General features: G+C 36.2%; 1 protein-coding gene across 1 annotated transcript in view; it reads left to right on the forward strand.

The window, feature by feature from the left end:
- LOC150105799 (uncharacterized) overlaps positions 1-13737 on the forward strand; it is an 84759-nt gene that overhangs the window by 54389 nt on the left and 16633 nt on the right. Inside the window, exon 2 of the mRNA XM_090393592.1 lies at positions 9596-11302. Within this exon, the coding sequence (XP_090249718.1) occupies positions 9655-11302 (1648 nt within the window). The 5' untranslated portion in view covers positions 9596-9654. The remainder of the gene's footprint in view (positions 1-9595; positions 11303-13737) is intronic.

Genomic DNA, 13737 nt, shown 5'->3' on the forward strand with positions numbered 1-13737 from the left:
GTATACTACCCAGCAAAAGTATTAGCATCGCTAAGGTATATGTAAAAATATCAAGATAAACAATAACAGCAAAATTTTAAATTTCGGTCAAGTGCTGCCATCTGGTGAGCCCTTATCATCACAAACATTTACACTACCCATCAAACTTATTAGAGACACTAAAATTTTTGTGAAAGTTAATGTGCAAAAATTCACTTCTCTATCGAATCTTATTTAAGTTGATGGATGTATTTGCCTTAGCGGAAGGAGCATCGCTAACACGATGTTGCCCGTGCAATCGCCCCCTTATTACAAGTATCTCTGATGTGTTACCTTGGACACATTAATCACTTGCCCTCGTTAGACGTCAACTGCAGGAGTACATGATCTACGAGCGTGTAAATCAAGTACCGGAATAAAACTACAGCCTTGATGGTTTTATTATATTGGGAGGAGAGGTGGCAGACAGTTTGTGCTGAACACTAATTAAAGATTTTAAATGTAGAAAAAAAAAAAAAAACTTTAGTCAACCAATAGATCAAGTGAACGGACAGTTACTCTCAAGGACAGCCCCTATAAGATATTAATAGCGACTTAACATCTCCTGTTGGGAAGCATGAAAAAAAAAAAATTCCTTCACCTTATATTAGGGGGATAGGCTGTTTCCGTTATCGCCTGTGAGCAGTAAAAGAATTTTAATGTGATTTTTACCCCTTAAGCTTTTAAATCTATCATCCTTGTTCGTGTGGAGGTCTCTTCTCTAAGTGAGTATTTAATGATACCCCCAACCATATTTTATAGTCCATCTATCTCTTCCCTAGACGACCATTACAGTATTGTGTCTGTATTATATCGATTAGGCTTAGCAACGCCGTGATCTAACTTTTTTACGTAGTGTATATGCAAGGTTCAAACATCGTACGGTTTGGTTTCTTAATAAGCCCGGATGTGAAATGTATGCTTAAAAATTCTGCAGTTTTTCTTGTTGATTTCGTTGTTTATAATGGATCCGTCAGAGGGCGCTTCTGTCGATTGTTCAGAAATAATTTATCACAGACACGTGATATCTGGGACGTGTTATGAAGAACATGCTGTAATTATCCGTTTGTAAAGGTTGTTAACTTTTACGTGTTATTAAGGGTCGTTATGGTCGTTAAAAGTTGTTGACGGACGCGTGGATAGCCTTTTGTTGTTGCTATTTTACTCTTTCCACAATAGTTCGTCTGATGGTTTTTCAGGAAGAGTCGTGAAGTATTTACTTGGTCTTTTCATTAACTGCGAAAAAAAAAAAGAAAAGAAATCCGGTTTGTGTAAATACGGGATATCCGTTTTGAAGGTTACTAACAGATGAGGGTTTAAAAATGAGAATTTCTAAGAATCAGTTGTTTCTTATATTTCTAGTACAGCTGTTTATAAAAGCTTCCGATTAGGCTTAATTATCTGTACGAGTCGCCTCTTGTAATTGTAGCTGATAAAGGTTCCTAAATTTTATAAACTCTTCGAAATTATCTTCGTTCTTGCTAATTTTTTATATATTCCGTTTTAAAAATATTCACTATTTTTTTATAGAAATATAATAAACATTTCTATGTAAGTAAACACACCTCTTATTTTTTTAAATGATAATTAAATTTTAATAAAAAAAATATGATCCACATTTTTAAAATTATTAAAATTAATAAAAAATATGATCCAAATTTAATATTCAATTAAGACCCCGTGTGGTGGCCGAGCTAAGAATAGTGCCGCTGTAACCCATGCATGTCGTAAGAGGCGACTGAAATGGGACGCTGAGTTTCGAGATTTTCGCTCTCTTAGGCTTCTTCCAGAATTTTGCTCCCGGTGTGTGTGTGGGGGGGGCTAAGATTTCGGGGGATTGCCCTGTGAGAGCATTTTGAGTCTCTGGGGAGGGTGTTCTCCGGCGTGGCCCGTGAAGGGCCTTGTCGGTGGATGATTTTCCCTGGAATATAAGCGCGTTCTGCTCAGTGGTGGGGGAACCCGCGCTGAGTTGGACGATCTTTCGGCCACTCGTAAGGAGTGGTCCGGGGGATCGTCTTAATTTTTAGAGAGGGCTTTACTTACATACCAGCCCCACTGTAGCCCATGCATGTCGTACAAGGCGACTAAAATGGGTACCCACTGAGGGTAACGGATGGCAATGCTGTCGCCAATGAAGTTTTAACTGAGGCTTTGCTGTTACCCTCCTGCCATGATCAGAGCTTATAGGCATATATTACCCTATCCATACATTTTCTTTACAGATAACGGGGAATATGAAAAGCATTTTTGCTTCACCCATCTAGCCAAAAAAAAAAAAATTTTTTTTTAAAATTCAATTAAGTGTTCGGTGTTTATACGATATTGAGTTATGTGAATCGCTGTGTCATGCTAGCGATTCGATCCAGCGTATGCAGCAATGTGGAACAAAACGGGGCCATCGAAGTTTTTATTGTCTGCTGGTTAACCATTCAAACTCATTGATCAAAGGCTGCCAACTTTCATCAAATAAGAAACTTTTTGTCCTTTGTTACAATGATTATTTTCACATTCGAGTATGGAACTGGAAGTAAAGGATGTTGGTGGCCCAGAAAAGATTGAAATATATCATCTCCACAAGTTTTAATTATCACTAAACATGAAAATGTTTGAGTGTTGTACCCAATAAGGACAATGGACAAGAGTGCAATATAGAATAACTCGGTTAACTTGTTTTCAACTGGTCCTCTCATTGGTGTGGCCATTCTACAAAATTGAATATTGCCGTTTCTAAAAACCTATCTTCCTGGTTGGAGAAAATGCCAATCAAAATCCTTTAAGCGGTGGATTTTTTATATATTTTTTTTATATTGTTTAGTAACATATCGTGAATCTTACTGATTCATTGAAAGTCGGGAAGAGATTTAAAAAAAAAAAAAAATGGATACCACAACAGGGTATCCAAAGTGTCGTCCTGTTACGAAGTTCTCATATGGTAACTAAATTCAAAGACCGCTAATAACTGGTAATTAATCCGACTGTCGAAGCTAGACTCGTTTACGAACTTATTTCCTGTGCTTTTTTGGCAAACAGAAAAAAAAAAAAAATTCTAATATGCCTATTCCCACAGATTTAATTTTTTTTTTCACTTATCACAAACAATAATTAAAAAAAAACACAATCAGTCCTTAGGATATGGAAATTAACTAAGGAAATGCAAATATTTCGAGTAGGCTTAGCAATAAATGCGATCTAAATTCCTAACCTCGGAAGCAATTTCACTTTGTCTTCAAAATCACACAATTTTTCTTGATCTGAACCTTGGCCATCATCACACCACTATGAATATCGTTAACATTCCATTCTGTTGCCATTTCAAAAGTTCTTATATGCATGCTCTGATATCAAATGTTAACATTGTGACTACAATCTTCGTTCACTCAAAATTTCTTACATTTCAAATCATCATTCGCATATTTCATAAACCATGAAGCTGCACTTTCTGATTATTTCCATTCTATAGTTTATACTTTCTAAACTATTGTATCGCCTTCTTTCAGCACATTTCTGTATTTAAATTCAGAACCATTCAAAAACAGAAGTGGGCCAAAATGCTTTGTAAGGTATGTATGGTCATCATTCTTACGATAGCTGTGTGGACAAATGTTTAAACTTAACTTACAAATCGGAAAAGGATTTCAAAGTGAATAAATGCTTGTAGAAGAAAGATTAATATTAATTTTATCGAATTTGAACAATTATCGTTTTTTTTTTTTTTTTTTTTTTTTTTTTAAGACGACCGAGCAACCTATAAGCTGGTGGTTATGTCATTGCCACTCCATCAAGGTTCTTAAATATCGTCATTACTGCAACGACATTCCAAAACTTCCCTTACCACCACAGTAGCATTCTCTCCCCCCCCCCCCCACCTCTGCCATCTCTTCACCAGACGATCACTCGGGGCGAAGGGTAACGCTTGGCGTTCCTCGGCATTACTTAATTCCTCCAGGGACGAAGGACACAGGGACGTCAATATGGATGGAAAGGCAAGAAGTGTAACCCTCCCCCCCCTACACTTCGTTCCCTCCTCAAGCTAACAGAAAAGCTGCCACACGTAGGGAGGCAGATATGCGCGACGTAGCGTCTATCAAAACAGTGAAAAAAAAAAAAAATGAAAGCTAAGCAGGAGAGTATATAAAGAAAATATCTGCATGTGGCGTTCATGTGTATATTAAAAGCAGACAAAAATAACGCGTTTATTATGATTTAATTAGCGTACAAATAGCTTTGTTTTCTTTTAATGAAGTTCTGGTTAACCGTTTTTTTTTTTTTTTTTTTTTAATAAATTTCATGACTAAGTTTGATATGTTCTGACACATGTGGACCAGAAGTGTATGTAATGGAGATAGGCTAGTTTCTATAGGCATATAGATATTTTAATAATATTGATACAATAAATAGACTGTTAATTTCCTTTCTCACCATGTAATTGATATTAAATGAATAGTTTCTCATATTAAAGATAATTTTCATGCTCAATGCCAACGTATGTTTTTTTGTTAAATTGGGGGGGGGGGATTTTTTATTTTTTACATTTATTTACTAGCCAGTATTCTTGCTGTATACAGTTATGTGATAATTTATGAATCTTATAGGTATTTATTAAGGACCTCGCGGTTAGCCTAGTGGCTTTGCGCTTCGCAACCATATGCCTTGGGAAAGAGTGTCCCAGGTTCGATTCCCGTTCTAGACGGGAGGAATTTGAGGATCTTCCTCAGGCATAGCCAAGTTAGCCGGTCTTGGGCGCGGTCAGTAGGGTTTTTTCCGCCAGTTTATCTGGCGTTTTTCATCCCGCAAGCAGGCAAACCGGCCCCGTGAACATACGCCTCTACAGTCAAAAATATACCCCCCCCCAGCGGCAGACCAGGCGACGGGTCGGTTGGGAGTAGTACTAACAAGAAGTCGCATCTAAATAACACGCGGACCCTGCACAGGAAGCGGGAATAACGCGTAGAAGAAGAAGAAGAAGATAGGTATTTATTAAGGAATTAAAATTACTGGTATATTAATATTAGTAATGCAGCGGATACAGATTTCTTACCTTTGGAATGGAATGATATCAATTCCAAAAATAATTCTTCGATAGGTTTTGGTCCTTATAAGGACTGGCTTAAAAGGGCGAAGCAAATATAGTTTTCATCTTCCTCGTTATCTGTAGAGGACGGTGTAGGGATAAGGTGTTATTGAGCTATTAAAGCTCTGATCATGGCAAGAGGGTAACAGCAATAGCCGAGCCTCAGTTAGAACTTCATTGGCTACAGCATTGCCCAAGGGTATTGGATTCTTGATCCATAGGTTTTGTAGACGATCACAGTCGAAATCATTATCATATAAACAAATAATAAAATGGTGTCTTTGTAATACATTGTAATTAAACTCTAAATTTAAAAAATTAAAGGGTTGTTTATTTAATTAATATAATTAATAACATAGTTTGCAATAATTTTATTAAATCTCTTAATTAAAAGGCAAACTAAATGCTTCAAATATCGCGTTAACTATTTTAAACCCCGAATTCAAAAAAGTTTCGGATCACATTCAATTCATTAAAACAATCGACAGATAATAAATCATTTCTTGTTAGATGATTCTGGGCCGCGAGATGCTTTCAAAGGATGAAGCCATTATCACATAAACAAATAATAAAATGGTGTTTTAATAAATTCTAATCAAACTCTATATTTTTAAAGTATTAGAATATTTTTCATTTAATTCCTTAAAGAAGTTATTATTTACAATAAATATTATTAAAGATTTTAATTAAAACGATAGTTAAATTAGTAATATCATTGTAACTATCTTAAATCTGAACCGTTAAAAGTTTCAGACACTGATTCATACACAGTATTCTAGAATGTAGCATTTTAAGTATTTAAATATTATTTAAATAGTAGGAACACATCGGTGAAGTCCATTATATCAATACGCAGTACAAAAAGAAATATTTCAGGCTTGGTTTATAACTTATAAAGTAAATAGTGGATTTTTTACGAAGAAAATCAAAGTTTCGCAAACCGTAGCACAACAAACACCTGAAATTACGCATGACTTGTTGGGGGGGGGGTATGGGGGAGTAGGAGAGGGTAGTGTTAATGAGAACTTACTTCGCTAGAGCAACCACCGGATGCGGTGATTGCAATAAAGAAACTTTTCCACCCATACCTTCTCCCCTTCCTACCCCCACCATCCCCCCCCACACACACTACTTTCCGGGTAGTCGCTTTGGATAATGTTATCAGTGAAAACTAAAAGTTTGCACTTATTTTTGATGCTTTTTTTTTTCTTCTCTCTTCGCCACCCTCCGCGTTCTCCCCACGCCTGCTGGTTCCCTTTGATTGTTCTGCTACGTGGCTAAAAAGGCCGATCGATCCCGCATGGCACCGTAGTAACATTACGTCCTTTTCTTGTGTTGGCGCTTAGTTGTTCCTGCCAGTTTAGAAATGCTGGGTTAGTTTTTACCTGTCAACTGCTTTGGTGTTGATAGGAAGTATCTGGTGGAGGTCTATTGCAGGCGTGGGTTCAACTAAACCGAAATCAACAAAGCTGGGATTTTAAGTACAATCAAAAGTAGGTCTTATTTCTATTAAAAAAGTAGCTAATTTCTGAGCTTTGAGTAACAAAAGACTCATTAGGTCAAAAAATTGCAATTTATAATTAGCTAGTGGAATGGTCCTGTGTTGACCAATGAGATTCATATTAATTCTATTTATTATTTGTTAAAAACAATTGATATCACGTAGTTATTGTCAAATTACTCTACTACGTTATACTACCCTTGTAATAAATTTATTTTGCGGGCTTATAAAGTTTATTTTTATTCTAATATTCTGGACAACAGCACCTAACAAATACAACATCAAGAAGATTGAGTCACATAAGAGACTACCTGCATTTTGACATCCTGCAAACATATCTTAATTCATAAGCTGTATAATATTATTTTTTAAAAACATCCTTAGGATTAAATTTAGTACTCAGATCTATTATAAACCACATCAACTCCATGAATTCGTAATTTTATAACAGGTAGCCTGAGCCTCCGTAGCTCAGTCGATTTCCACAATTTGCTGCTCATGGCCCGTTTTACATTTTTCGAGAATATTAGGATAAATATTCTCTTTCTGTAAAATAAGTTAGTCAGTATAAGAGTACAATAACTTGACCAACAACTATGGTTTAATAATATTTCATAGTGCACAGTGACGGTTCTACAGTTGATGGGCGTATCAATACGCTTTTAATCTGATCGGGCCACTAGGCACCAATGAGATTGTATGAAGCATGCTGTTATGTAACGGCATTATTATTAAATTATTTTGCACTATGATTATTAAATTAGCTTCTGTGAAAATGACTAAATAAAACGCCAAAAGAGATTACACAGATCAGACCAGTTTCTCATCCGATTATGAATATTTCCTTTTTTTTTTTTTTTTTTTTTCATGATCAGCCATGAATTGTTAGTTGGGGCTGTTTCGTTTCTTGGTTTTAAAATAGTGACAGAGACAAATACTTTTAATTCCGTAACGACGGATGATTCACCACCGGTGACGTATCCTGTGTAACCCCCCCCCACACACACACACCGCACCAACCAGTCTAAGCAAAGCGAGCACCCTTAAAATACATAGTTATCTGCATCCCGGTCCCGGTGTTCATAATGAGTCATCACAGCATTAGCCCTTGCGTACTCCCTCTTCCTAATATTGATGAATTTTACACGTGAGCTTGTGTGTTCACATGTTTAAAGACAGCTGCGTCAGTTTTATAATGTTCAGCTGGAGGAAAGTACGTACACATTAATCTATTCTGCTTTGATTCCCCCCCCCTTTTTTTTTTACGGTGATTTCACTTTTTTTTAACTGTCTGTGGTTATAATAAACTACAGCGGTAGCTGCCAATTGTGTTTTAGAAACACGTAGGTTTCCAAATAATAGCATTTTTTTTGGTTTAATAGCTTGCTACCGCTGATATTAAGCGCATGCGTCATACAAGTTTAATAGCTTCCTATCACACTTGACATTTATTACGCATGAGCACGTGCCATGATTTTTGTGGCCAAACGAACGTTTACAATATTATTGCCTTCAAAGAAATAGTCTATTATTTTGCATACATAAAATTAGTTAAGGGGAATATAGAACTATTTATTATATAGAAAATAATAATAATTAAAATTTACGCTATGTATTAGGTAAATTAGGCAGTTTCCATTAATTATGTTAAAGACATATTTAAATGAATATATATTGTCCTCTTTCAACAAACAAGTAATGTATGTACAGCAACGACACCTGGTAGGAAAATGTATTTGCAAAACAAAGCTAAAATTAGTTCGGTTCTTTGTTTCATCTCCCAAGTGATTTGATGCTTTCCACTACGATGCCTTTCATTATAACGACCACATAATTCCACTACTTATTCCCAACTGCTGTTCACTGCGAAGCTATTTGTGAATAAATAGGCATTAAAGTTGATTGTAAGGAAACATTAAAGCTCTCGCGACCCTGCGATGTTTCTCCTTTCAGCATTTCCTAAGGCGCATTTGCTGCGTCGTAGTAAGAATTAAGTATTCCCCCAAGAACAGCGGAAGGAAGTGAATAGAGACACTCTATTTTTATTAAGTTTTTTTTTTTTTTTTTAGTTAAATTTTAAATCTTGCTGGTTTATGTGGTGCGGTGAAGGTTCTTGATGAGAGGAGATCGCATACGAACGGCGAACTTTTAATCGCCTTTGTTTTGCTTGTTCTGTTAGCTTTGGACAAACCGCATTTCTGCTTTTGTTTTAATCTTAGTTTTAATACTTCGTTTGAAGATGCTTCGGTGGTACAACATCTGCTCCCTGCTTGCAGAGAATTTCGAAGCCTTTCACGTGAAGGATCTCGTTAATCCGAACCCCGATTATCCGATCCCAGTCGTTTTCACCAAAGGAAATATTTCACAAGCGCGTGGTTTGGAAATATTTCGAAAGACGATCTCGTTTATCCGAATAAAATGGAAGCGAATGTGGATGGATCTCGTTAATCAGAAACCCCGATTATCCGATCCCAGTCGTTTTCACCAAAGGAAATATTTCACAAGCGCGTGGTTTGGAAATATTTCGAAAGACGATCTCGTTTATCCGAATAAAATGGAAGCGAATGTGGGTGGATCTCGTTAATCCGAAACCCCGATTATCCGATCCCAGTCGTTTTCACCAAAGGAAATATTTCACAAGCGCGTGGTTTGGAAATATTTCGAAAGACGATCTCGTTTATCCGAATAAAATGGAAGCGAATGTGGATGGATCTCGTTAATCCGAAACCCCGATTATCCGATCCCAGTCGTTTTCGCCAAAGGAAATATTTCACAAGCTTGGAAATATTTCGAAAAACGATCTCGTTTATCCGAATTAAATGGAAGCAAACGGGTTCGGATAAACATGCGTGATCGTTTATCCGAATTCCTTTACAATAAAACTACCATAAAAACATTTCCTCATTTTGTATGAATATGTTTTTAATTCATTTCAATTATAATTTTTAAATTCTCAGATGATTGTATGTTTTGCTTTAATTTTGTTTTTAATATTTATTTTACAGAATGCCGCCTTGCAGGCAAGTAGAGTTAAAAGGGAGGAAACGCTGACTAGATCCCCAAGATGACCCAGAGTCTACTGCAAGGTAAGCGATTCTTCTGTCGAGAATGGGCCTTCACCAAGATCGGCCACTGCTTAGAAAATCGACCTTCCTCCAAGACTTGTGGCACCTTAATTATGGGTGGTCCAGGATCTGGCAAAACGGCTTTATGCTGCGAAATCGTATGGCCCACCAATAATTACGGCAAACAGTGTTCTTTGAGCAAAAGAGTTTTGGCGTATCATTTCTGTCAAGCGCATGATATCGACAGTCTTTCCATTTCGACTTTCATACACGGATTGGTGAAACAAATCACGAGTTCACAGTTCATCAGCGGATACAGTGAAAAAATCAAAAACCCCGAAGTGGAAGATGCACTGCACACGAGCGAATGTGAACATAATCCGGACGAAGCATTTAAAAAAAGCATTCTTTTCCCTCTTTTGGAGATCGATCCCCCAAACCAGACGTGTTTCTTGTTAGTAGATTCAATCGATGAATCCTTTCTCGGAGCTGTTGGTAGTAAAAATGGCGCCAGTCGAAGCATCGCCGAACTGTTGTCCAATTACCATCATCTTTTCCCCAGATGGTTACTTCTTATTTGTTCGTCGAGGAAACAGAGTAAATGCGTTACCAGAATGTTTACCGGTTTTCGGAAAATAAGTTTGGACGACCTTCGAAAATCTCACGTCGTTCGCGATGTCCAGCAATATATTCTGTGCAGGTTAGACCAAGAAGAACCCCTCAGACAACATCTTAGTAGGGAAACGGCCGAAATGTTAAACCAACTTCATATTAAGAGTAATGGATGCTTTATGTATTTGGAAAAAGTGCTCGATGGGGTGGCGGAAAATTTCATCATGTTAAGGGAGATTAGGGAAATTCCTGGAACTCTAAATGGCTTGTATTTGTGGCTGTGCCAAAGACTTTTTGTAAGAAAGCAATTCTCGAAAGTTCAACCGATATTGAACGTTATCTTGGCTGCCAGGAAGCCTTTTATGGAAGAACAGGTTTTCCAATGTGTTTGGACGCGGAATCCAAATATTACTTTGGAGGAATTCAAAAAGCGATTGACGTCCTTATCGAAACTATTGATTGAGGGAAAAAATCAAACAAAAATTTTGTTCCATCATAGTTTTGCCGAGTGGTTATTGGATGTGAAACATTGTACCCAAAAGTATTTGTGCAATGCCCGAGAAGGCCACGGGATGATCGCTATGAGGTATACGGTGTTTGCAAGTCAGCTGTCTCCTTACGAAGTGCATGACTTTGCTTTACATTTAAGCAAAATCCACTTGACTCCTCCACTTCAATCGTATCATCTTCCCGTGTGGTTAATAGTGTGTGGTACTCCATTGCAGGAGTGTTTATTGAAGACACCTTTGCCAAAAGACCAACAGATCGTCAAGTTATTAGTGTCTGCTGGAGCATTGTTGCCAACTAATGAAACAGATACCATCAAGGACACTAACAATCAATCCAAAATCCCGGATGATCCATTAGACTCTTTGTTATCTAGTGGAGGCGATATCAACCAGGTGGACAGCAACCGAAGAACGCTTCTCCACAATGCCGCTCACGAGGGGAATGACACTCTGGTGGAAAGGTTAATCAACAAAGGCGCCGACTTAGAAGCGGTAGACAAGAATGGACAAACCGCATTGAATTTAGGTAAGGTTTTTTTTTGAGATATTTAAAAAAAAATTTACGTAGGTGTACATAGAAAAAAGTCAACAAAATATTGAAACGTTAAGGGTTAATTTTCCTAGCAATACGCCTTCGAATTTTTTGTAAACACCCCCTCGCTTTTCCATAATTTAAATTAATGGGGTGATTCTTATGCTCGAGCAGTTATCCAAACCTACATAAATAATATTTCATGCGGAGTGGGGGAGGGGGAAATAATCCTTTTAATTATCTTTGGCACTTCAATGACACAACAAAGAAACATCGTGCTTGGTTTTCAATCTCACGGCCTTAGCACGCGATATCGAGATTACATCTTTCCCTTCTAAGGCCCCCCCATTCAAAGGTCACGCATTTTCTAAAGCTGTCGAACTGGTGCTCGATGGAGTCCAAATAAATGACTACCTCGTTGGATACTAAGTAGTAATAGAAACGCATCGAGCACGTCTCAGACAACAATGAAGATTTAGGGTTAACAAAAAAGTCTAGACTTCAACTGTAATTCTCACTTAAGCATGCAGACCGATAGATGGCGCTCAGAACACCTTCACGAAAATCATGATTTCGGTTTGAATAAATATTTCATTTTATTCGAAATATATTTGTTAATTATATCATTGAGTAAGAGACGAGGCTACCTTTGGATACCCAAGGAATTGAAGCATTTCATAATACACACACACACACACACACACACACTAGAGTTTTCTTCTGTTCTGTAATCCAAACAGTTACAGTAAGAACAGGAACTCCAATAGGCGCTACTAAAATAAACAGCTACTCCGGAAACTACTCGACTTTGATGTAATCAAAGAGAGCCGACCTCAAATAGTTCACAGTTCACATAAAGACTGATTTAACTCTGTAGATATCACAGCTTTTCGCATGTGTTCCACCTCGACTGGCGAACTGATAACATGTAAACAAGCAATCAAGTGCTACCGACAGGTTATTCCGTTTCTTGATAACACTAATCTTTTATATAACAGAATAAGTTATATAAATTTATCATTTATATTTATATACGTATAATTAAATTATATTAGTTGATATTTATAATTAATTTATATTTAAAATTTATAATTAAACAATATAAAAATAAGTAATATATATATTCAGAAATAAAATTTGTATAACAGAATAAGCGCATGCGCAGGTCTGTCAGCCATTTTCACAACAATGCCATCTATCGGAAATGTGTATACAAGAAAGATCATGTTCTGTCGTTTCAGTTGTTATCCATTTGTACAATTATTCCACTTAATTTGACTTAACATTATGCTGCTAACGGAAAGATTGGGTGCTGCCATCTGGTGAGATAAACGTGAATTGTATATTATAAAGTTAATTTCTTCTATTTGCGAAGTAGTAGCTTAAGCTAATATGCAAAACGTTACACAGCATGGATGCCGACGTGCTCACCTGGAAGCCATCGAAGGCTGCTGTCATCGAAAAGAATTAAAAAAAAAATTAAAACTCTGATCGTAGTTTAAAGTGCTTCATCGATTTCCTGTATGAAGATACCAGTTGTGAACAGATGTTAGTTTTCGATTTTCTGTGTGTGAAGTTGATGAGAAAAGAAACTGACAAAGTAGTTTGCTGGTATAAACGCTTCATCGCAATCTTCAACTGACGCAAATAATAAAGAAATTTAGATTATTTTATTGTATGTGTTTATAATATTTGATTGTGCTCTGATTATGTAAGTTTAAATATAAAATTTACGATTTTAACTTATATAAAATATAAATAAAAGTTATATTTTAATTAAATGTTTTAACTTTTTCTTATTTCTTTAAATTTCAATAATATAATATATATTATATAATACACCTTTTATTTTTTAATATAATATTTGTAGTGTTGGGAAAGGTGGACTTTGAATTATAACATTAATGGGCAGCCATTTTGGCATGTTCTAATCAAGGATTTCTATGGTGCTATTATATAGTTCTACTATAGGAAGATATATAGGAAGATATATATAATTGAAATAGATATGATGAAAAAAAAACATTCTTCTGTTTATTCTTATTAATTTCAGATAATTTCAGATTATCTTACTCACTGTACAAATTACAGTCTAAAAATTTTCGTGATTCATATTAAAAGGAAAAAAAAATAATTGAATTAAACTGTCACAATAGAAGGAAAATTGAGAGAGCTCGCCAGGAATATTACAAATTCTTAGTCCATTTTGATAAACGCACTTTAAGAATTAACTCCTGAAGGGTCTCTTGGGAAGTTGTATTGAAGTTATTTCAGAGACAAATGAATGAAATCAATTTGCAAAGTAATTTCAATCTACAGGATTCAACTCCCTGCTATCGACTTAAATGGAAAAAGGAAAAAAGTATCCGTAGTCATGGAAACCAATCAGATAATGATATATTTAGAAATATTAGTATTATTTTAAAATC

The sequence above is a fragment of the Typopeltis vanoorti genome, chromosome 6 (assembly GCF_054136105.1).
Source record: "Typopeltis vanoorti isolate ZY-2024b chromosome 6, IOZ_Tvanoo_1.0, whole genome shotgun sequence".
Lineage (NCBI taxonomy): Eukaryota > Metazoa > Arthropoda > Arachnida > Uropygi > Thelyphonidae > Typopeltis > Typopeltis vanoorti.